At 44.8% G+C, this 24,359-nt stretch overlaps 1 protein-coding gene across 1 annotated transcript; it reads right to left on the bottom strand.

Moving 5' to 3' along the window:
• Positions 1 to 1,933: 1,933 nt before the first annotated feature.
• Positions 1,934 to 24,251, bottom strand: LOC129385378 (uncharacterized). The gene is made up of 5 exons (XM_055072015.2): positions 24,146 to 24,251; positions 21,500 to 21,629; positions 11,308 to 11,460; positions 9,715 to 9,846; positions 1,934 to 2,527 (listed from the first exon to the last, which is right to left on the bottom strand). The coding sequence occupies exons 2-5, from the start codon at positions 21,608 to 21,610 to the stop codon at positions 2,375 to 2,377; spliced, it is 549 nt and encodes a 182-aa protein (XP_054927990.2). The 5' UTR covers positions 21,611 to 21,629; positions 24,146 to 24,251; the 3' UTR covers positions 1,934 to 2,374.
• Between the last annotated feature and the right edge of the window lie 108 nt (positions 24,252 to 24,359).

The raw sequence follows: 24,359 nt of genomic DNA, 5'->3' as shown, positions 1-24,359 counted from the left end.
CCCAAGCCGCAAATGCCAACACCACCCGAGAGCGATGCAAATCCTATGAGCACGCGTTAAGAACAAAAGATTTTCATGGCGCCAAACGACGGGGAAATTGTGGCGATACGCATTCCTCTCACCCGGAAGTGCATATGGCTGCTCATTACCATAATTCTCGCGGCTCGTCGCACCACAAATTATGGCGCAAAATCTCGGCAATGGCGGCCCAGCGCAACGTCACGCGACGTCAAATTGACGTTTACGAAGCAAGGAAGGAAATCAACTTTATTCGAGGTCCTGCAGGTGGCGAGAGCTTTGGGCTCTCATGGAGTGGGCGTCTCAGACAACGGAACCGGGAGGTTGAGTTTCCTAGCGGCGTCGTGGACCTGCTGGACGGCCCAGAGTTGGGGAGCTAGTTCTTCGCTCCGGATTGCTTCCTCAATCTTGCGCTTGTCCTGTTCGTAGTTTATGTGAGCTTGCGAGCACGGCCAGAGTAAGTGATAGACGTTAAGGTATCTATTGCAATTGGTGCAATAACACTTGTCGTAGAACACAGGCATGTAATGGTGTAGTCTGTTTTCCATGGGGTATGTGTCTGTTTGTAGCATTCTGAGTGTAACCGCTTGACCTCGAGTGAGCGTGCGGTGTGGCGTGCTATACTCTCTACGTTGTAGGTAGTAGTGTTTTCGTGATTTCATTGTATGTAGTGGGGGCGTCCTTGTTCCCCGAGTGGTCGGGTGAAGCCTTGCGGTCTGTAAGCGCGCGCGCAGCCTCGTGCGCCGCCTCGTTAAGGTTGGGGACGTCGCCGATCTTTGGTCCTAAGTGTGCCGGGAACCAGTGTATGACGTGTTCCTTAATCTATTTCTTTGTTAAAATTCTGAGAGCCTGTGCGCAGACCGTGCCCTTTTGAAAAGCTCTGATAGCGGCTATGGAGTCGCTGTAGACGTTTACGAAACGGCCCTTCCTGTGACGCTCCTCACAGCATATTCCTTCAGCAAATCAGCAAGCTGCCATGGCGCATATCTTGGATCGCCACCACATATGCGCGAAATTGCAGTTGCATTGCACTGGTTTTTGTACGCTACCGCTCACTTTTTTTTTTTTTTTTGAAGCGCTAACATTGCAATACAGCTGCCAAGGACCCAAAAATGTATTAGTTGATAAAATTTGCAGCTCCACGTCGCGTTTTGTCATCTTGATGAAAACACAAAATTGCATTTCGCAAAACTTCCCGGCAAAAATTTCAAGGCACGTGAGCTGTCCACAGCCAATCAGCGTCAAGAAGGCGGATAATGGCGGCCGTTCTGCCGCCATGCGTGTCGAGAACAGGGGCCCTGGCTCGCGCATCTTGAACAGAAAACGAGAACTTTTCACACAGAAGCCTTGCACACATGTTGCTAGTAAAGGAAAATTAGAAGCCGAAGGGTGTGTTGAAAACAAGAACTGAAAGAGGAAAACAATCTGCATATAAAAATGCAAGCGATGTTGCGTTGCATTGGCGCCTGCAGAGGAAGTCGTGTGCTCATCGAGTGCATCGCAGACAACCGGGATGGCGTTTCCCGCTCGAGCAGCAATAAACTGTTGCCATGGCAGCACGCCTGATTTTATTTCTTCTCACGAAATTTTGGCCTGCCAAGACACGGAAGAAAGTGGCGCTCGTGAAGCAATTCCCCATTTAATTAGGGGGTATACCAGCAGACATCGCTGTGCTGAAACTTTCTAATATATCCCGGTATACGGAACACTCTTCCTGTTGAGGCTGACTGAGTAGTACATGGAATCCCATATTTAATATGTCACATTAAACATCAAGGTGCTCAAATATACGGAGTGCCGTTCACTGATCCATTTTTTTTTAAATTTTGTGGCACACCGTTTCGCTTAAGTTAGTGAAATGTACTTGAAAAATGGGCAGCATACGGCTGGAACTTGAGTGAAACAAGACTAATAATGCTTGGACGGCCACCACCGTGGCACAGTTTAATATTCAAATACACCTATTTGAAGCAACATGCATAGGACAACGGCTTTGCCAATTGCAGATAAAGTCGATGTGAATGGAGCAATAGGGAAAATGAGCACTCTTATTGCATGAAGACAGAGAAAAAGAGGAAAACAAAAAACAAAACGAAGCACGCAAGTGTGCTTCTTGGTCGCGGTCCCTCACACAAGCAGTTGTCCTTGAGCTTACCTTCGCCACAGTTTTTGTGTTTAACACCACACTACAGCCACTATTGCCTTCAGGCTAAATTACTCAACCCTTAGCCCCACAGACCGGAACCCTTCACCGTACACATTTTTTTTTTTTTTTTGGCTTGTGCTCCTCGCAAGCACTGCAGTTCAGCTGCGGACGTGAACAAAAATGTCGTGAATGGCCTCCAGGACGGCTTCACTACGTTGTTTTGGCATGCTCGATTCGGTCTCTGATAGCACTTAGTCGTGCGAACTTTTGGCCGTCGCATGTGCCGTCGAAGTCATCCATCTCAATGTGGTACGCTGCAATGCCGGTGAAGTTCTTGGGCAGTATGTCAAGTCTTGACTGAGCCTGCATGGAACGGCACGTGGTTGAAATTATTGGGAGAGAAATATGCCTATTTGACGAATTGTCGCATAATCATCAATACTAGCTGAACACACGGCCGGTTCCTGACGTGCTCCTACTCTGATCGCAACGGTGCGGAGCGTGGTCTAGGCAGGTGCCAGAGAAGGCATAAAAAAAGTTCAAGTTTAAGCAGCTTATGATTGCAATATATGAGACCAGAAGCAGAAACGCGTAGGCACTTTCCAGATTTTAACAAATATACCAGATGACCTAATCGGGCACTCGCCGTGGTAGGTACCGTGAGAGGAACTGAAGTTGGAGTAACCACGTGACCCGAAATTGTGTCAGGTCTCAGAGCTGGGCTAATAGGTTTGCATCCATCATGAGCAAAGCAGCGCAGAAGGTATAAGGACAAATATGGTAGTAATCTGTCCGTGGCTTCTTGCACGACTTTTCAAATTATGGACCTGAACTCGATTTGGGTAGCAGTCTCCCGCCTAAGGAGAAAGCTAGTGCCTCTGAATGTTCTGAGACGGGTATTGGGTCCTCGGATAGAACCAGCATATTGCATTGCGAATGCTCAAATTCGTCAAGTGAAATGTAACGCGCTTGACGAGCGCGCTATTGGGGCTCGAAATACACGAACGAAATCGACGTTTGTCATGTGGCAGTTAACAGACATACATGCTCGTGTTAGTTGGTTGTACATAAAGGGCTTTAAGGCTTAAAGGTATTCTAAACTATTTCCGTTCCATTTCATAAATGTGCTTTCTACGATGGGTGACGCAGTTTTCGGGCCGCGCCCACATCACTTGTCAGTTAAACGGCATCTCGAAAACCAGGAAGGCTCCCCACTTGATATGATTTGGAATCAGTAACCACACATAATTTGGATGAAGGAAAGAGAACTAATTATTTGGGATTGTACATTTCTTTTTTGGGCATTACAAAACCGCGAACCCTCACCCTTGAAGCTGACGATCACGCATGTAAATATGAATCATCATGCCGTATGAAACTGAATTGCTTTCGTAATAGCTGGACACTGCCCAGTTCCAAAAGAAATAGAACAAGGTTGTCCGCCAATCCATCTGGCATTGGCTGCTTGAATCTGCCGTGGAAAGTAGATTTATTTGCGCGGAATATTTTTTTGTAACAGTATATGGTTATCGAGCCGCTTCGGCCACATATGCAACTTTGCTCTGCCAACACATCCTTACTGAGGATCTGTTTTCGTGGCATTTATGACCTCCTGTTCCATGCCGCCGCGATTTCCCACCCGACACCGTAAGCTAAACAAGGGGAAGCGGACCAATCGATGCCGCCGGCAGCACACCTCCTCATTCGGTTATCTACTTTCACTACGCCAGTTTGACCCACAGAAACGCTCTCCAATTCTGTGCACTTCTCGCCTGTTGTCAGGCAATTATTTGAGAAAAACCAGTCAAAGCAGGAAATTCGTATAGTTGTGAATGCAAACAATAATTATCTCCTATAACAAGGAGAGTATTTGATTGGACTCTTCATACAACACGCGGGTCACCGCACGTTGCTCGCATCGGCGGGCACGTAAATTGAACCTCAACAATTTAAGCAGATTGAAATAGATTTATGTTACAGGGCGCCAGGAGCAGAACAGCAGCGCGAAAATAGGCGAAAGGAAGCAGTGATTCTGCATGGCTTGGGTCTTCCTAAAATTTATTCAGCTACTTTCTCATTCTTCACCTACCTCGACACACTTATGCTTTCATTAACCATAAACTTTCACATAGCGTCCCGAAGTGTCACTCTTGTGGGGTGGGCACTACGCAATCCACAACTCAGGCGTGGAAGCAGCGTTGCGAATTCCACGACAAGGCAACCAGGATGATTCGGCTGCTTGAATATTTTTGCTTCTGAGCACGAGGGTCACCGGTTCGATACCCGCAAGCGGCAGCGCAAGTTTTAGGGCCTGAGAGCTACGGTTCTGTGAAAGTTCCGCAGATTGTATGTCTTTTTTCTCTGAGTGGGCAGGATATGACGACTTAACTACGATATGCGTGAAATTTAATCTTGCAATGTGGTGACGTGTTGACAGAAGGCTAGAAAATCGAGCCTAGAAATGTTAGAAAAGGTACTGTGATGTCTATGACACAAAGCAATATGCACCTTTTCTCAATATCAAGTTAGTATTGTTAATATAATTGCTGAGGAAATGTTCTTGTATATATATGAGCGTGAAGCGGTAACGCGTAATAAGGCTTTGTAGTATAGCAGCTTATTCAGGAATCACCGCAAGAGCTTCTGCCACGTCTCTGTTTGCTCGAGGATTCGTACATAACCGAGCACTCAACACGCCGGCTGCAGAAGACCTGGACCCTGTCGACCTCGAGTATTCAGCCATCGTGAACTACCACAGAGGGCGTCGCTTGCGATATCCACCACCCCATCGAAATCTAAACACAGAAGATGCCGCTGCCTGGCGTAGGCTCCAGACAGGCACTTACACGAACTTACACATATTAGATAGGATACACCCCACAGCCTACCGGGACGAATGCCCATTGTGTGGGGCCACACCAACCCTATACCACATTACGTGGGAGTGCACACTACACAACATAGAACACCCAGACACGAACACCACGAGGGAGCAATGGGAGGCACTGCTGTCCAGCTCGGCCCTCGACGACCAGCTCAAGCTGATTAAGAGAGCTGAGAAGATGGCAAGAGCCAGCGGAGCCCTGGACTAAGGGCCCCGACCATTAGCAGTTTTTTTATTATTATTTTAATAAAGTTTATCTATCTATCTATCTATCTATCTATCTATCTCTGTTTGCTGAGGGGCATTGCAGTCGATAAGGTACCAGTTTTCAATTTTACCGAAATGATGAAAGGAATAAAAAAATGCGAAATATTGAAGAAAAGTTTTTTAGTGACTGGGGCTTTAAGTTTATTATCCTTAGGCCTTAAGCTTAATACCTGAAGCCTTAATAGCTGGGGATTTAAGGTTAATGTCACGACCCACTGCAATTTGCTAAGTACATGTGAAAAGCAGAAATACCACACCACACAAGAGCTGCTGCATGAAAAAAAAATGTATCCTACCGACTCTATGAACGAAAATTTTGATTTAGTTCTGCACCATTTATAAAAAACTGGTGAAACTTGGTAGCTTTATTAAAAAGTTACAAATGCACAATAGTACCAAACCAGCTACCTCAGTTATATAACTGAATGTGTTAGATACTCTTAAGCGAACATGTTATGGTATATTAGTTTGTTCACAGATTAATGGAAATTGATACAAGATGCGTACACAAAGATTTTCAATATATTCTGCTATGAAAAAATTGGAATACTTGAAAGCTAAGTAAAATATATCTGTTTACTCTGCTTTAAATCTCTCAATGATTGAACCTTACAAATTCAGATTTCTTTTTATTGCTGGGTGCGACGGTTTCAAAGATGGCGTTGCGATTTTCTCAAATTTTGTTATTTTTATATATGGTTAAATGGAAACCGCTAGGCAAGTATAAAGATCTGGTGCGTGCTGCTGTTATATTTAAAATATTACTTTACATTTAGCGAACGTCGTAAAACTCGGTTCAGTGGATGCCGAAAAGCACTATTTTTCCTTGACAACGCATTTAAATGGGTGTTCTTGCCGTGAAGCGCCTCAGAGGGGTCCTAAACCTCCTTTCGGCCTCGGCGAAAAAATAAAGGCCGCCCAGAGCGTTCGCAGCACCGAACATCTCAACCAAATTTGGTCGCCGTGCGCGGCCCCCGGAGCTAGCAAGTGGAGCGCGAAGCTAGCTTTTTCCGGATCACTGTCTTCAACATAAGCCTTCTCCTCCCTTTTTTCGGGCTACCTCTTGTTACCCTAGGCTCACAGGCAATACAATGTTCAATAGAATCGCAGGCAACGCAAAGATTCCCTTTGGCGGCTGCTATTGGCCAATGGATGACATCAATCACGAAGGGCGCTTGGATCAGTGCACTTCTTTGTTATTTTAATGCGTATATTTGTTGGCGCAGTTTAAAAAAGAGGCTTAAGAGCAAAGGAATCAGTTTCGAATTTCGGTGGGAATCGCAAACTTCTGAAAGTTCGACTATCCTACCATCGGTGACTATCATCTACTAAACATTGGTCGCGCCCGGCTTCGGCGGGAATGAAACTTCGGCCGCAAAGCTTATCAGTGACGTAGCTGTCACGTCACGTTAATTTGTTTGCTTTGAAAGCTCAACTAGTCTCGAATCACGCGAAACATGTCAGGCCAGACGTAGGCTTGCCAGTGCGCTCACACTCCTGGCCGCTCCTGGCTAGACGTCTTGGCAGACTTCGCTTCTTGTCGAGCTATTGCGGAAGTTGCGAAAATTGGGCGCCACTTTGGTTCAGCTGGCGCAGGACAAAGCTGGTCCGCACAACATGATTCGGCCAGACTGGAGCACAGTAGTCCGCTGTTGAGCGCTGTCGTGCACAGAGTTAGCTATAACAGTTGCATGTAGTTGCGTCTGCAGCCTAGCATAAGTACCACGGCTGCCGCGTGGGGTCGCGACGAGTGCCCTAGTTGACTCGGTGCGGCTGGTTGAGGACAACGGCGTGTTCTAACTGATATCTGCGGGCGACGTGACTCGAGGCCCCAGCGCCAGCATTGACGAAAAGGCCGTCTGCTTCTCAGATTGCACACCATGTAGGTGTTGCCATCATGGCCGAGGTTCCTTACGTTGGGAGTACCCTTTCGAAGCGACTCCGTAGTGCGGCATTCATTGCTAAAGCGATGTGCAGTCGCAAGCAAATGTTTGGGGTCCAAAGGTGCCGCAATTTTTGTGTGCGTATTTTCTTGAATTTTTTGCCGCCTGGGCATTCGGGCTGAACTCTAGAGCGCAGGCCTACGTGTGAGTGTTTGACTTATACAATGTATTAAAAAAATGCAGGCCGCGGAGCTGTCTTAGAAGTTGTTTAATTTTTTGCGGATACCGTTGTCTCCAAACTATGTTTCCTGACTGTACGCGATGGTGGCATACTCGTACGAGCGAAAACGAAGATTGAAACTCGTTCGACCATAGGAAATTATGTTAATAACTTATGTTATTGGGTTATGTTATTGAGTTAGCTTATTGATCATATTACAGAAAAGTGGGAAAGGAAATGTGCTACTGATGTCACTCGGTGGGAGAACAGCTGCGGGTAGCTATTTCGTACACAGCTCCACAGCAAAGGGACGATACACCCTGAACTCAGCCGCAAGCTTAGGTTGTAGCGCCTGAGCTTGGGGCATCGCAGTCGCCAACATGGGAAGTAGTGGCGTATGTGCGAACATCGAAAATCAAATTTGAACTACACGCCATGGTGACATTCCGTACGCATGGAGTTGTGGGGACCACCACGCTTTGCCCCAGCCTTCGCAGTCGAAGTCCTTTGAGAAAGAGCGGGAACATCGCAAGGGGATAAAAGACGATCTTTGATTCCCTACAACTCCGCTTTTGCCGAATGCATTGAAGGACTCTTTTGCTGCAAAAGTATATCAAATAATACCTTTTACCGTAAAACGTAATTCTCAACTTCGATAAAGAATTATCCAGGACCCTTGATTGCATTACTATGATGAACACCAGTGTCTCGGAACGGAACGAAAAGAAAAGAAACAGTACGATACTTTTCACCGGAACAAAAACGTAAGAGAAACTCACGTATCATTTTGTTCCGAAGCGAGACAGACATATTTTTTGTCAGTTTCCGGTTCACGGCGAAAGTCGGCAATTGGAAACAACCAACGTTAATCAAAGTTAGCAATAGCGCGTATCTCAGGTAGGGATAGTGCGAGCAAGGGCCGGTCGAGTGCTCTATTCCGCTGAGCCGCTACGTGCACTACGAGATTGGCATCGCACCGAAACCCCAGGCTTGCCCGCTGAAGAGCTTATGGTTTCGTTTTATACAGGTTCAACGCTTTGTTACGGAAGTTTTATCGTTTGTGTACGCTCGTAAAAGTACCTATTATTGAAACAGCGGCCTTGCATTTCGGCATGTACACTCGATGACGTGCAGCTTCCGAGGCGATGCTGAGTGCCATGACTCGAGGCACTGAGCATGATCTCAGAATTCATAATTCATTTATTGAGAAAACAACGAGGGTGAGTCATGAGACATCTGCCCCTATTTTTCAGCAGCCAATACAATGTACATAAAGGTAACTCCAAATATACCTATTAGTTTACGTACTTTACACTATATTTCCATGTAGTCTCCGCACCTCTTCAGACATTTGTCACAAGGCAGCTGTAAATTTGGGGTGCCTCTGTCGTCAGTCAGCGATGCACGCCGCCTCCTCGAAGGCTTATCGTCAGGCAAGTCTTTACGGGTTTTTGCGAACTCAACAGCACCACCTCACGCTTCCGTCAGTGAGACACCTTTCCCTATATATGGGCTGCATTTGCCTGCGGATATCGCTGGGCGTTCGTTCCTTGCTCCACAGAAAATTAATCACATTTTGTTGCTCGTACGCAACGGACGTGTGAAGCACAACCACCATCTTCAACAACTGGCAGCAGCGCCGTGCCGCAGAGCTGCGGGTCGATAAGGACGAGCCGGTCCAAGAAAGGTGAACTGCTGAGAATGGATATGCTGACTTCGCATTTAGAACTCTATTTGGCTAAAAAAGAAGGGGGGGGGGGGGGCAAGACTTTTTAAATCGCCCTATGTGCAACACTGAGCATCCTCGCTTCGAACATTGTTGCGTGCGAACAAAAATGTTATGAAGCATTAGGGATAACTTTTTCTTCTCGTTCCGGAGTAGAACCGGAACGGTACATTTAGTTTCAGTGCCACGAAAGTGAAACCAGAACGAAAAACTTTTCGTTCAGACACCCTGACGAGCACTCTCCCTAGCTGGACAGGACTCAAGCCCCACTACGGAACACGTCGTTAAAAGCTAATGGCGAAACTCTTGTCGTTACAATCGTTTCTTGACACGCCGCGGTTACTTGAGGACTGTGCTGGTTCAGGTGTTGAGCACGCTGTTTCGAGTTCCATTACCAGAAAAGTCGCGCGTATTCTGACTGGAATTTCTGAAAAAGTGTGTTTCAACGGGAAATGCCTTTCTTGACTTCGATAAAAACTCATTGAGGACCATCTTAAGCTTGGCGGATATTGGGTCATTGGTACAGTACCGAGCGTCATTAGAAGACAACGTTGGTAGAAGGGCATTCACCTTTTTCTTTATCTGCATGGTGTCGTCAAAAAATGCAAGCGTGTTCTGGCCCCAACCAAATACTGTCGCATCCACTTTGTCAAAGTCGCCACTCGTGCGTCGTCCACACTCTCCAGCTTCGCACTTGCATACCTGAAAATGCAAGCAAGAAAAAATTATATCGACTGAAATACAGGCGACCTTCGAGTAATTGAAGATTTGGTCACTATAGGGGACGTGAGTTCCCGATTAACAGCTGGCCCCGGGACCTAATGTCTTCTGGTACTTACTGACACTGCAGCACGGTTCGTTGCTGAACCTCATCGCAAGGCTGGTAGCGTCCGCTTGCAGGGCGCATTGAGAAAGTCATCCCCCACGTGTGTTGATCATTACTATGCAGAGCAGAGGGCTCCAACATGGTTATATATAATAAAGAATTGCAGGCTGTAAGTGCACGAATTGCTGCCTCTAACCCGCTGCCACAGTCATCTAGTGATGGCCCCTTCGACATGAACTGTGCGCATCAAGTAATGCGACGGCATAGATCATGTCATTTGCTCTGAAGCAGTTTGTTGCCACCAACGGACGTGTTGCTCTGCATAATACGGCCCCAAGTGGCGAAGATTGCGCTTCACGGTGAAATTCGGCACGCTAATCCATTTACTCCCACGATAAACAGTAGGAGCGTACCGCCGGGGCCTATATGAGAAAAATGGACACCGCGTGGGGCCATGACGTTTTCAGGGCCCCGTGACCGCTCTCTGCTGCTTGCAGTATACGAGATCAGGCGGCGTGTCCGTAAGCAGCGCCATATCTTGCAGGTCGTGTTTAAACACAACAGCTTTCTCCAGCATCCGCTTTTGCCACTACATAGGACGAGTAGCGCTGCTAAGGGCCGGCAGAGCATGCAGCCGCAGTGGTCGCGCGCTTGAGGGGCAACCTGAACAAATGAACTTACTTCCCTGCCATACATTCCCTCGGCACACACACACTAAGTTTAAGAAGCGAATTTTGGTGCATACGTTTTGTCGCGTGAACACTGGCGGCTGTTACTGCGTGATATGGCTGCCTGATGTTACTGCTTGATATTCTTAGAATACTTGGGCACACCACGTGTACGCCACGTGTAATGTACGAGAACACTTATTATGCCATTCATTTTACTTGTCACTCTTACGTACTTCTTCTAAATATTCTCTACGTTACTGTAAGGTTGTTTCTCTTGTACCAACGTGTACTGAAAAGGAAAGATACTTGCAGGAATTTTAGTTGCTGATCCTGTTCGACCCCTGTTGCATTTATGTTGACTCCATCTTTCAATCCTTTTTTTATGCTATGCACATAAAGACTCCGGAGCGCCCAAGTGAAATGCTCTCACTTTTTCACGAGTAAACCTGCATCGTAATGATGGAAATGGGCAGAGTTTGAAGACTAACCATGTCGTCAACTGCTGTAGTGATTGAAAACCTTCCCTTTCTCTTCTTGAGTTTCTATCCTCCACATTCACAAAAACGGTTGCAAACTGATCCTTTTCTCTGCGATGCATATACAGATGGTATAAGATAATAGAATAAGTACATATAGCTGGTATAAGTATCAGGATGTTGCACTCACCGAAGGGTAGTCCAAGACGACACTTTTTACAGCGACGCCAATAGTTTCATTGTTGGTCCAATAACCACGTGCGAAGAGACCCAACGAGAGCATCAGATAATTACCTTGCCTGGTGAAGGATTCCAGGGAATTCAGAAGGCCCGCGACGTCCGCCTGTAGGCACAGTGTGAAGATACAATCGCCGAGCGATGCACACATTGAAGTATTGGTCTCATGCGAACTAATAATTTTGCACTCCTTTGGCCATCCAGCTATTTACAAAACGCACATCGAATTGGAGCTTTCTAGAAGGAATACTTCGGAGGCCTAAAAGACATTATTCCATTACATAAAATAGATACAATATATCGTTATTATTAACAAAGCGGATTAGCCAACGATTTACAGTGCCGATTTGTCATAGCAATTTCAATGCTTAAACTAAGAAATCGCTGACAAAGACTCTTATGGAATTATTAAATTTTAGTTATTCAATAGATGCATATGCCATACAATATGTGCACACAACTGCCAGCCTTTATTTGCTTTCTGTTTCTTTTTCTTTAGTGAAAGTTCTCATTTTATTAGTTCAAAGGACACATATGTGTGGTTCTTAAGATTACGTTCGTCGAGTAGTCCAAATTTCAAGAGACCGAGAGGCCTTCGAGGTCAGCAAGGAAGAGACGGGGAGAGAAATAGCAAAAAACTTATACTGAAACAGAAGAATAGCGAGCTACTCGAACGTAAGTCGTTAGGCACGGGAGAGCGATGCGAAGCGTCCCTACACAACGGGCATTGCACGCTGGCCATTCGGCGTTCTACGAAACTGACGTGACGACGTCACTGGATGAATTGACCCAGCAGACACGGCAGGTAGCCATCTGCTGGGAGACGGGAGCGGAAAGCCTGTCGCTTCCAGGTTACATTGGGCGTTGTCGCGCAACCGGGTCTCACAAATAGGTGGTATTTCGAACTTTCGCGTCCGACCAAGCCAAAGCGTCTTCGCTGTTCTGTTCAGCGGCATCTCCGCTAGGCGATTTCGCAACTCGACAGCATGGTCACATGTGTTCCTTGTTATCCGGTCAAGTGCGTATTTTGTTCAGAATGCGTTAAACGTAGTGATAGAGTGTCGCACATGGCGGCAATGTAACAACTCGAGGGGAGAGAGTCCTAATTTGATGTGGAGCATGCGGATATGCGAACAGGAGATGAGTAAGATATATCTTATCAAGGCGCATTGGCTGCTATTGCCATATATTTCACAGAACATTCGTTCCTGCATCCCATTGAAACGATGTACAAGGCCATTGTACAGACTCTAAAAACAAAGAGAGTTCCGGAAACTCCCTTTGATGAGGTAACTTCTAGTCCCATATTTCACTCCCTTTTCGAGAGTAGATCGACTCCATTTGAGAGAAAGTAGAATAACTTCCTCGACAGAGTTTTAAACCTCCTCTGCAAGGGAGTTTACTCTTCCCTAGAGTGGTAATACTTTCCCCATAAGGGTAATAGCACTCACCCAGGCAAAGAGCTTCTACTCCTCCACTCCAAGTGTTCGCACTCCCCATAAGGAGTGCTTGCACTCCGTATGGGGAGTGCACTCCTCCAGAATTGCACTCCTTCAGGACAGAGTGCTAGTATTCCTCCCAATATTGTGAAAGTGCTCACAATGTATAGCCATGGTCAGGTTAGAAGGTATTCATGATACTTACATATGTGGAATATTTCATTATTTCATTAGCAGCTCGTTCACTTATGCTTGGTGAATCGGATGTAATCTGTACTCGCCAAATTACTCAAATGAAACATCTTTTTCTGTAAAACGTCAAAATCTTTATTGCTCAGTCACAAGACATACTGAATAGTAGGTTCAGAAGCATAATGTCCGCATAAAATCATATTACAATGATGCCCATAAACTTTACAACAGATCTTGTAATAATGAGTATATGCTCTAGAGTTTCATCCGTATTAGTGTAGAAATAACCTTTATTTGCAATTCGCTCTATCTTTTCATTAATAAAGTATACAATGGGAGCTTAAACATAGAACTCAGAAATATTAACACTACGATCGAGGAGAATTATGCACCAAATTACTGAACAGCAAGCGCATTTCTAGCACAAAACGCATGCACGTATATGGCGGGGGTTACCTGATGAGCTGCTAAAAATGAAGCCGGAAACATAGATCAATTGTGCAGAAAACTTTTTGGTGCCCCATACTAAGACAGCAGCTCATTTGATAATGTCCTCTACAACGTATGGATCTTCCTGGCGGAGAGTACAGATCATTGTGAAAAAAGTGTAGTTTATTCTCATGTGAGGTCGCTTCTACATTTGGTTAAAATATTTTACATCAAAATATTCATGTATGGCATGCACTCCATTGTTTCTACGCGTGTCTTGTTGTGGTTCTGCAGCTGTATCCCACCCAGTCTCAAAGTTGTCCAGAGGCGTATCATATATTCTATTCTGATGGCGTCCTCACGAAAGTAGTGTCCTGGTGCTGTTGGATGGATCCGTTACACTTTCTCACAAATAGGTAAAATTCAATTTACAGCATTATCTAGTGTGTAGCAAATGAGTATAAGACTGCAAGGAGCATTGGTACTAAAATATTGTGCATCAGATTTCTCGTCACATATTGTAGCTTTTCATTCGGTATTACGGTATGAACGCTGTACTTCTGAGTAACAGCTTGCAGAATTACGTGATCAATTATTGTGACTAGTTGAAAATGTAATCGAAGTAAACTATAGCATGGCTTGAGATGTGAACCAAAAATCAGATGCGATGAATATCGTGCATCAAAGGCGACATAAGCATAAGCACAGGCAGGGCAGTGCAGAAAAAAGAAAAAAAGCACAGCATCAATCGGGAAAGGCACCATCCCGATTTACATATCCCTTTCATGCACGTGGATTTTGTATGCGGCTATGCATATAATTCCACAATGAACCGACTACTTCTAATGAAATTTCTTTTCCTAATAAGGTGATTAAGCTGTGCTAAAGTAAGAAGAATTATTGCGCTTCACCGTGTGGTCGTCTTAAATCAAGTACATGTATGTCTGCGAAAGTGAAAACAGTGACTCACCGTGCATGCCATCTTAAGTCCAGATATTTACTCTGTTTAAAAATTATTTATGTTATTTTCCAGATATTTACTGTTTAAAAATTATTTATGTTATTTTGTTCTATAAGACTTATGTGTGCAGGAGCTATTAAACTAAGGGGATTTTTCTTGATTAACACTATATGTTCACATCGACGAAGTGGAGAAGTGTTCCACGCACATGCTCCCAGTTCTTTAATTGAACCTATCCCTGCCTCCACTAGCATACTTGGTTCGCAAGTTGGCTGAGTCACCTTACTCAAAATCTAAATACCTGCCAAAAGCACACATGACTATTTCACAGGAGAAACCACAATTTTACTTGTCAAATTAATTTTTCAATTCCAAGCGACTCTGAGGCTTCTAATAAGATGTAGGTACGCACCGGCACCTACACAGTTAAAGGCCTTGCTCCCGCTTCGGGAGCCGCGAGTAGTTCTAATGAACTGTTTTCGTGAGCATGCACGTAAACAATAATTACTTCTCAGTCCGAGGTACTCTGCCCCCAATGTTTTCCTTTTCTGGGACCGATGAGGAAGCCATACTTCTAAAATTAGGTGTAAAAAACAGATGAAGGCGAAGATAACAAAATCTTTCGGCTTCATGTCAGCGTTTAAAATATAGAATGATAGTGGTTTGCATTTGGACCCTTGCATCTACATGGTGTTAAATTATGTCAGCAAGTAACCAAGCATGAGCTCTTCTTTTTTTATAGTGAACGCAGGTACAGTGGTCACTGGAAATATGTAATAGGTCACTAAGAAAATCTGCAATGTTATTGTACTCTTATTTCTTTTTTATGGCATGGATATATCGGAAGAGAGGCAAGACAAAAAGCAGTCACTTCTGACAAAAGTAGTCAGCTTTTCTTCAGAACACATTTCTAACTATTCAGTGACATGTGCTCCCATGTGCTTGTCTCCAGAGAGCATTGTTGATCTTGACTTTCCCATCAAATACATTGGAAAAAGATACCAAGTTAGGATGACTGCCTAGAGCACGTGACAATTTTCATCTTGTTGTGACATACTGGACGTATGAAGCTTGCTGACATTTAGTCAAACGGTAGGCCCATATACTCATATTAGAGTTTTCTCGTCCAAATTGCATGGCGGCAATGTATTTTGATACTTTGGAATGCGCTCCTCTGCTCCACGTGGAGTCGTGCCGGGCTGGCTCTTTGACATTCTTGTATCCTTGCAGCAGCCTTCCTGCGTTATATAAAGCGGAGGCCTGAAAATATCGTGTGCGGAGATCAACACGAGGACATGGTGTAAAAACATCAAGACTGTCAAGAAATAAGGTCACAGTACTAGAAGAAAGTCGTAGATCTTAATCTTTCTACTGAAATGCATGCAAAACGTCTAAATGAGTGCAATAGTCAACTTCTAAGGTAACTTCAACTTTTAGATGTAAAGAAGAAAGAAATAACCAATTTTACAATACTACTACTCATAAATACAATATTGGTCATTGTCAGATGTCAAAAGTCTGATTAGTCCAGTGTTTCACAAACACAACTTGTGAAACTTCCTATGCACATGCACAGTTTGCTGACGCAGCATCTCTTCTATCACTGCTCAAGACATAATTTGAGCATTGTATCTGCGAACATGATGCTCTGTAGGGATGGAAATGTAGTACTCTAGTTCAAAGGATATTACTCGATGTGCCTATAAGAACAGGCAACAAGGCTTGTTATGGCAAGCTTACCCCCATTTCCCGAATAACAAGAATCGCTTCACGGCGGCCCGTTTCTAAGCGTACTAAAAGGCATGAACACATATCCATGTATGAGGTGCGCAATGGAGTTCATTTTTGAAAGACTCTATTATTGCTCGTTTAATGGCCGACATGATAGTATCGGCCTTTATATTTTAAGTGTTCTATTAATGGCCGACATGTTAAACATTACGAAAACTCAAGTTCATGATATCGTTACAAATGATATCGGCATGCGGAAGATGTGGGCAAAAATGGTTCCAAAAGTGCTCAATGACGACCAATAGTCAGGCTGCGTTGAAACGTGCCAAGAAAACCTCTGGATGTGCAAACGTGATCGAAAATTTGTGGACATCATCATTAGAGGAGACGAGAATTGGGTATTTGAATGGGACCCCAAGACAAAAAGTAAATCATCAGAGTGGCACACGCACTCGTCTCCCCGAAAGAAGAAAGCCAGGTTGAGCAAATCAAAGATCAAGATCATGCTCATCATTTTAGATGAACATGATCTAGATCCGCGGACTGCTTCATCACGAGTGTGTGTAACCTGGAATCACTCTTAATGCCAAATTTTATATGGAAGTCCTCAAGAGACATTTAACGCAGGGTTCAACGCATCCGGAAGGGGTGCTAACGATCGCCCAGCCCCAGTAGAGATCTGACTTGGCTCCCCCAAACTTTTTCAGTTTCCACGCTTTAAAACACCGCTGAAATGGAAGCATTTTGGCAAAGTGGACGGGATCAAAGCAGCTTGCACCGCAGAATTGAAGGCCATTCTGGAGAAGAACTACCGCAACGCATTCGAGAGCTGGAAACCTCGCTGGAGCCGATGTATCGGCGAAAAAGGAGAGTATTTTGAAGATTTTTAAACGCTTGTAGCAATAAATTCAATAAATGGTTGGTAATGGCCTTACATATTTTACTTTCAGGACAGACCTTGTAGATGCAGAAAGGGCTCGTAAGGTAGAATTCACTTACCGTGGAGGATTTGATATTATATCCAACGAATGACGAAAGGCTGTCCTGCTTTCGCGGCGACGTGAGATGACAGAAGGTCTTTCTTGGATGGCCTTCCTTGCTCCTCGCTGTACGGATCACTTTTGTCCGGCGCTGTGCTGTTCCGCGATGCCGTGCGCGAACGCGGTGAGGCAACTCAGAGTGAAAAAATAGATCGCTCGCTCCGCTTCGCATTGCACTGTGGCTGCCTGTCCTCTTTCAAGCCAAACGCTGTTCTCCTTGATTAGCGTGCCTGACTAATACATCGCCATGTTCGGGGCCAGCCTCCTAGAGTTGAAGCAGTAACTTACGCTACGTTTTGTTCTCTATTGCCCCAAGAGTAAAACGGGTATTCTACTCTCCCTCAGAAGCGTGGAGTGAAAAGTACATTTCATTCTCTCCTTGAGTTTGGAGTGAAGAATTCATTTCACTCCACTCGACATGTTTCATAAGCATGTATTATCTACCTGAGAGTCTAGTGAAAATGAAAATGGTGCCTATTGATAACTAATTAACTCAACATGCATATGCAAGTAATGAGGCATATATAATTTTGCATGGAATGAAGCGGTTTCTCTTCAATTTTGAGACACTAAAACAATGCTTTCAAGAGGAAATCGGCCCCTTTACTGCTGCGATACCTTCCCTAGAATTCAAAGTGTATAGGTTGATATGAGTTTGTAGTTATCTGATCGATGAAAAGTAAGGAGTTTGTCTTTGTGGTTTTGATCATGTACCCGCGCGGTGAGACTGGCCACCGGAGCCAAGTAGATACGACGCGTATGACGGTGCCGCCGACTCACCAGATCGGAAGGAAACGAGGTGCGCATGAGCTTAGAGCGATGGCCAAGAGACGGCGGTGTGAGGATAGGTGAGGCCGACCCGCATGGCATAGCGGTAAATGTTTCATAAGCATGTATTATCTACCTGAGAGTCTAGTGAAAATGAAAATGGTGCCTATTGATAACTAATTAACTCAACATGCGTATGCAAGTAATGAGGCATATATAATTTTGCATGGAATGAAGCGGTTTCTCTTCAATTTTGAGACCAGAATTCTTGCTCACACATGAAAATTTCACGAAAGGCTCTCACTCTCAGCTTCATTGTAAAAGTGTTTTAGGGACATTTCATCATCATCATCATCATCATCATCATCATCATCATCATCATCATCATCCTGGTTATGCCCAATGCAGGGCAAAGGCCTCTTCCATACTTCTCCAACTACCCCGGACATGTACTAATTGTGGCCATGTTGTCCCTGCAAACTTCTTAATCTCATCCGTCCACCTAACTTTCTGCCACCCTCTGCTACGCTTTCCTTTCCTTGGAATCCATTCCGTAACTCTTAATGACCATCGGTTATCTTCCCTCCTCATTACGTGTCCTGCCCATGCCCATTTCTTTTTCTTGATTTAAACTAAGATATCATTAACGCGCGTTGGTTCCCTCCCCCAATCTGCCCTTTTCTTATCCTTAACATTACACCTATCATTCTTCTTTCCATAAATCGTTGCGCCGTCCTCAGTTTAAGTAGAACCCTTTTCGTAAGCCTCCAGGTTTCTGCACCGTACGTGAGTTCTGGTAAGACACAGCTGTTATAAACTTTTCTCTTGAGGGATAATGGCAACCTGCTGTTCATGATCTGAGAATGCCTGCCAAACTCCCCCCAGTGCATTCTTATTCTTCTGATTATCTCAGTGTCATGATCCGGATCCGCAGTCACTACCTGTCCTAGGTAGATGTATTCCCTTACCACTTCCAGTGCCTCACTACCTATTGTAAACTGCTGTTCCCTTCCGAGACTGTTAAACATTAATTTAGTTTTCTGCAGATTAATTTTTAGACCCACCTTTCGGCTTTGCCTCTCCAGGTCAGTGAGCATGCATTGCAGTTGGTCCCCTGAGTTACTAAGCAAGGCAATATCATCAGCGAATCGCAAGTTACTAAGGTATTCTCCATTAACTCTTGTGCTAAATTCTTCCCAATCCAAGTCTCTGAATACCTCCTGTAAACACGCTGTGAATAGCATCGGAGAGATCGTATCTCCCTGCCTGACGCCTTTCTTTATTTGGGATAATGTTGCTTTCTTTATGGAGGACTACGGTGGCTGTGGAGCCGCTATAGACGTCTTTCAGTATTTTTACATACGGCTCGTCTACACCCTGATTCCGCAATGCCTCCATGACTGCTGAGGTTTCGACTGAATCAAACGCTTTCTCGTAATCAATGAAAGCTATACATAAAGGTTGGTTATATTCCGCACATTCTTTTGTCACCTGATTGATAGTGTGAATATGTTTTATTGTTGAGTAGCCTTTACGGAATCCTGCCTGGTCCTTTGGTTGACGGAAGTCTAAGGTGTTCCTGATTCTATTTGCGATTACCTTAGTAAATACATTGTAGGCAACGGACAGTAAACTGTTCGGTCTATAATTTTTCAAGTCTTTGGCATCCCCTTTCTTATGGATTAGGATTATATTAGCATTTTTCCAAGATTCCGGTACGCTCGAAGTCCTGAGGCATTGCGTATACAGTGTGGGCAGTTTCTCTAGAACAATCTGCCCACCATCCTTCAACAAATCTGCTGTTACCTGATCCTCCTCAGCTGACTTCCCCCTTTGCATAGCTCCCAAGGCTTTCTTCACTTCTTCCTGTGTTACCTGTGGGATTTCGAATTCCTCTAGACTATTCTCTCTTCCATTATCGTCGTGGGTGCCACTGGTACTGTATAAATCTCTATAGAACTACTCAGCCACTTGAACTATCTCATCCATATAAGTAATGATATTGCCGGCTTTGTCTCTTAACGCACACATCTGATTCTTGCCAATTCCTAGTTTCTTCTTCACTGCTTTTAGGCTTCCTCCGTTCCTGAGAGCATGTTCCATTTTATCCATATTATACTTCCTTATCTCAGCTGTCTTACGCTTGTTGATTAACTTCGAAAGTTCTGCCAGTTCTATTCCAGCTGTAGGGTTAGAGGCTTTCATACATTGGCGTTTCTTGATCACATCTTTCGTCTCCTGCGATAGCTTACTGGTATCCTGTCTAACGGAGTTACCTACCGACTTCTATTGCACACTCCTTAATGATGCCCACAAGATTGTCGTTCATTGCTTCAACACTAACGTCCTCTTCCTGAGTTAAAGCCGAATACCTGTTCTGCAGATTGATCTGGAATTCCTCTTTTTTCCCTCTTACCGCTAACTCATTGATCGACTGCTTATGTAGCAGTTGCTTCCGTTCCCTCCTCAGGTCTAGGCTAATTCGAGTTCTTACCATCCTATGGTGACTGCAGCGCACCTTGCTGAGCCCGTCCACATCTTGTATCATGCCAGGGTTAGCGCAGAGTATGAAGTCTATTTCATTTCTTCATACTCTGCAGCGGCGTGGATTAGAGATCTGACCGGGGCAGGAGATGCTATTCCAGTCAACAATCAGAGGAAGAAAGGAAGGAAATTAGGCAGTACACCCTGTGCATGTTGCCGTTAACTAACGGTCTGTTAAAGATTTAGAGTAGGTACCAAGGAAAGGGAAGTGTAGTGGGCGACGGCTACAATTAGGTACTGGGATCCAATGAGGAAATAAATTCACAAGTATAAAATTGTGTCAAGTGGCAGATCACTGAGGTAAAAAGGACATTGCGAGGAGATGGCTTCATCTCTTAGCAAACCTAAGTGTGGCGATAATGAACACGATGATGCCGATGATGATAACGAATCGAGACACCCTGCAGCAATTTAACACCAAGCTTTGCTCGCACTTATGCGTGCCTATTATTTCACGCTATAACCAGAGCCATTTCATATTTTTGTACTGGCTACACAACTTCTTCACCACACTTTAGCAGAGCTTCACCCGCTGCCAACAATGACCGCTGAGTGGCGTCACCTGTTCAGAGGTGGAACTAAGCGAGCGGAACAGGCAATGACCGGTTCGTTCTTGCGCTTTTTCTGCCTCATTTTACCATGTGCACAGGAGCTCGAATGGTTCTTAGGAGCTTGAAGAACGTTGCGAAATACCTTTTATATACAGCACTGTCGTTCCGCCGAAGGATTAGAGGGGTAAAATGGTCCAATTTGCCTTACCGCCCAAGAGGGGGGTAAATCAGCCACAATGTTTCCACGGCAGCCACGTCGGAGCGGGGGACCTCTATGTCGTTGTATTTTGAGAACAAAGTCACGTGACTTGCGTGCCTACAACTTCACCCCCAGCGACACGGCTGCTGGCACTAAGGCGAATGTCGCTCTATTGTAACCTCTCCTAAATCCATCTGCCGAACAAACAAGCACCCAAACAAGCACACGATACTAGCGATCGTAGCCTCCTCATCTGCAGTGGCACCCCTAGAGGAAGCTTCTGTGACTCACCAGCGTGACCATGCTGCCCTTACTGACGACTGCGTTGTCGGGGTTAGGCGCGATGGTGTGGACCTGTGTTTGGGTGGGTGACTTCTCGCTGTGAACTTGGATGATAAGCATCGTGATTTCTGGGAAATCGCTGTTGGAAAAGAACGATTATAACTGTATTTTTCTTGCGTGCATTTACGGGTGAATTCTGTCCGTCTTTCGACTGTTTGGCGCTGTTGAATCATGTAGCAAACGCCAACCATTGTGCCATTCGGGCAATATAAAAGAACATCGTTATAACGAGAGTAGAATGAAGTCAGAAGTCAAGTTCGATACCCCTGTACTTGGAAATGCAGCGCTCGTTCACGGCTAAATTCACGGATAAGGACAAAGCTGCTTTTATTGCTTTTCAACAATGGTGAGGCGTTCTTTACCAGCAACCTGCATGGATTTTCAGTTTTCCAAGTCTTGCGTATTTCCGCGTGAAGCACTCGCTCATGTAATTGCTGCGTTACGTTTACTCGGACCCCAGAACACCGTTTTACTGCAACCGTAGTTAGGACATATAAAGAAATTGCGTCGGGTGTATTTATTCAAGCTTGCGTGCGTTCGGTTAACTCGGCAGGTTTCCGCGAGAACTTCGCTGGACTCCTCGCAAATGACGTGCAGACGCTTGCACTGAGTGTGGACTTTAGAAGTATCAAAGTGGCACTTGTACTAAAGGAACACCAATACAGTTAGAGAAATACCGAGAAAACTCAGAATGATACAGTGCTAGTTTTCTGCAGTATATTGATTATTTTAGACTGGTAAGTCTAATAAGAAAGAAAAAATGGCACAATAATAGTTTTCGAATTTTGCGAGAAATTAGGTGAGTGTCCCGTTATAGGTTTCAAAGTGTACGTTCCTGGATTTCGGCCTTTGTGGCTCAATAATAGCATTTCAAGCTCGACTGGGCATTTGATCGTTTGCCATTTTCAAATGCGGTGAGGTCCCTTTTTACCCATAAAATATTTACCTAAACCCCAGTAGAAGATGTCAATGTCAATGAGCCACTGCGAGACGTTGAAAACGTAATCACTACCTTTCTTTTATTATTTCTCGCTTATCAAGCCTCCTTTGGTGGTAAAGCTGGCTTTTCTTCTGGCATTGTAGAAATGGTAAATAGTAAGAGCGCTAAAATTGTTTTTATCTTCAATGCCCTTCGAAACGCGTAAATCCTACGCCGATAGCGGTAACTGTTGGGCGAGCTGGCACGTATACAGTGACTAAAAGTGCGCTTTTCTGTGCTCTTACATACCTTGCGTGTAGCTTTTTCGCGCAGTTCGTCCGAACGTGTATTCTATGTTGCTTTATTTTGGAGCGGGAGATTTTTTTGCCTAAAATTACCTGCGAGAAATACCGCAACTTTCTACTCCTAGAGCGGCTTTGCTCGATTTATGCGGAAGTTAGCTTTAGTAAAAGTCGAAATACAAATTAGATTTATTTGCGAATATGCTTTTAGTCATATTTCTAACTATATTTACTTTACCTCACTTATCGCAATTCACAAACTGGGGCCGGTGAGTTAGCAGATCATGTCTTATAAGAAAGAATCCTCAGGTTCACGATGTTTCCCAAGTTTGGCGAAAAGCTACGTGATGAGCAATTAAGATGCGATACCAGGAGCGCGTTGAGCTGGGTGCTTTTGCGCTGCCGCTGAGCTCTTGGAGGAGCGAGCTCGTGCCTTAAGATATACTATGAAAGCTAGAGCCTTTGGACCGCTCTGTGATAGATCGCTCGCAGAAGCGGGGAAAAAAATCCGGCCACGTCCGAGTTCCACGTCTGGATCGTTCTACACTACACAACGGTGCCGCAATAAAATTTGACCTGGGCTGCACAAGAGTGCGCTCTGTACTTATGTCCAGCACGACTCAATTTTACTTTACCTTTGATGGCGCGTATCTAGAAACTAATTGAAGCTTCATGTCACCCAAAGGTATAACCTCGCAGGTAAATCCCCGCCCCACATATTTTTTTTTTTTTTGTTTTTGCGTTCTGACGCTGATGCTGAACTAGATGTTGCTTGCTTCTCACATTCGCATTGAATGGAATTAGGTTCTACGTGCCAAAAACACAGCTTGATAATCAGGGACGCCATAGTGTGGGGTCTTCCGTTTTGTCGGTTTAGGATTTCATTTTCGCCCTTGCAAGGTTCTCTTCTTGCAGTTCCAGTTCCTCGAAATGATATATCAAGTGGCCCCATATTCCAAATAAGACGTTGCTTAGATAGACGATGCTTATGCAGTCCTTAACTTCGTGTGTGGCCCTTTCGCTGGGCTGTCTCCACGAACACAAGGTAGCCATAAAGGAAAACATAGACACTATAAAAGTACCGGCATTAACCCTCCTCTTATTCCTAGACTCCCCTCCTCTAGTCATATCACTTCAGCCCACGTGGACACGGATGGTCAACATTGCTCGATCAAGAGATGCATTCGCCAATGTCAATGAGAAATTGACAAATCAAAACACTGGCTCGAACGAGACCCATCTCTTGCTTGATCCGTGCTGACCATTTTAATGTCCCCGTCTAACTGCGAAGCTCTCTCTTGCATGGTAAACACGTATTCACACAAGCTCACACTGAAATACTCAAGGGAATGCACAGCTAGTGCCACCACTTACGTAGTAGCCGACTTCGCTGCATTGACCAAGGAGGATCCATCACTAGCGTTAAAAATTCCTAGGGCGCAATGATGCTCTTCCGTTCTTCCTTGGATCACTTCCCCGATGAGCTGCAAAGTTCACTCTGCGTAAGTTGAGATTTCTATAAGGTCAAGCACGCGCGCAGCTCCAAAAGCGCTTTTGTCTCCTCGCATTGTGTCCCCTTGCCTGACCT

Source organism: Dermacentor andersoni, chromosome 7 (genome assembly GCF_023375885.2).
Source record: "Dermacentor andersoni chromosome 7, qqDerAnde1_hic_scaffold, whole genome shotgun sequence".
Lineage (NCBI taxonomy): Eukaryota > Metazoa > Arthropoda > Arachnida > Ixodida > Ixodidae > Dermacentor > Dermacentor andersoni.
Note: the sequence above shows the minus strand (reverse complement) of the source record. Positions and strands in the feature narration are given on the sequence as shown.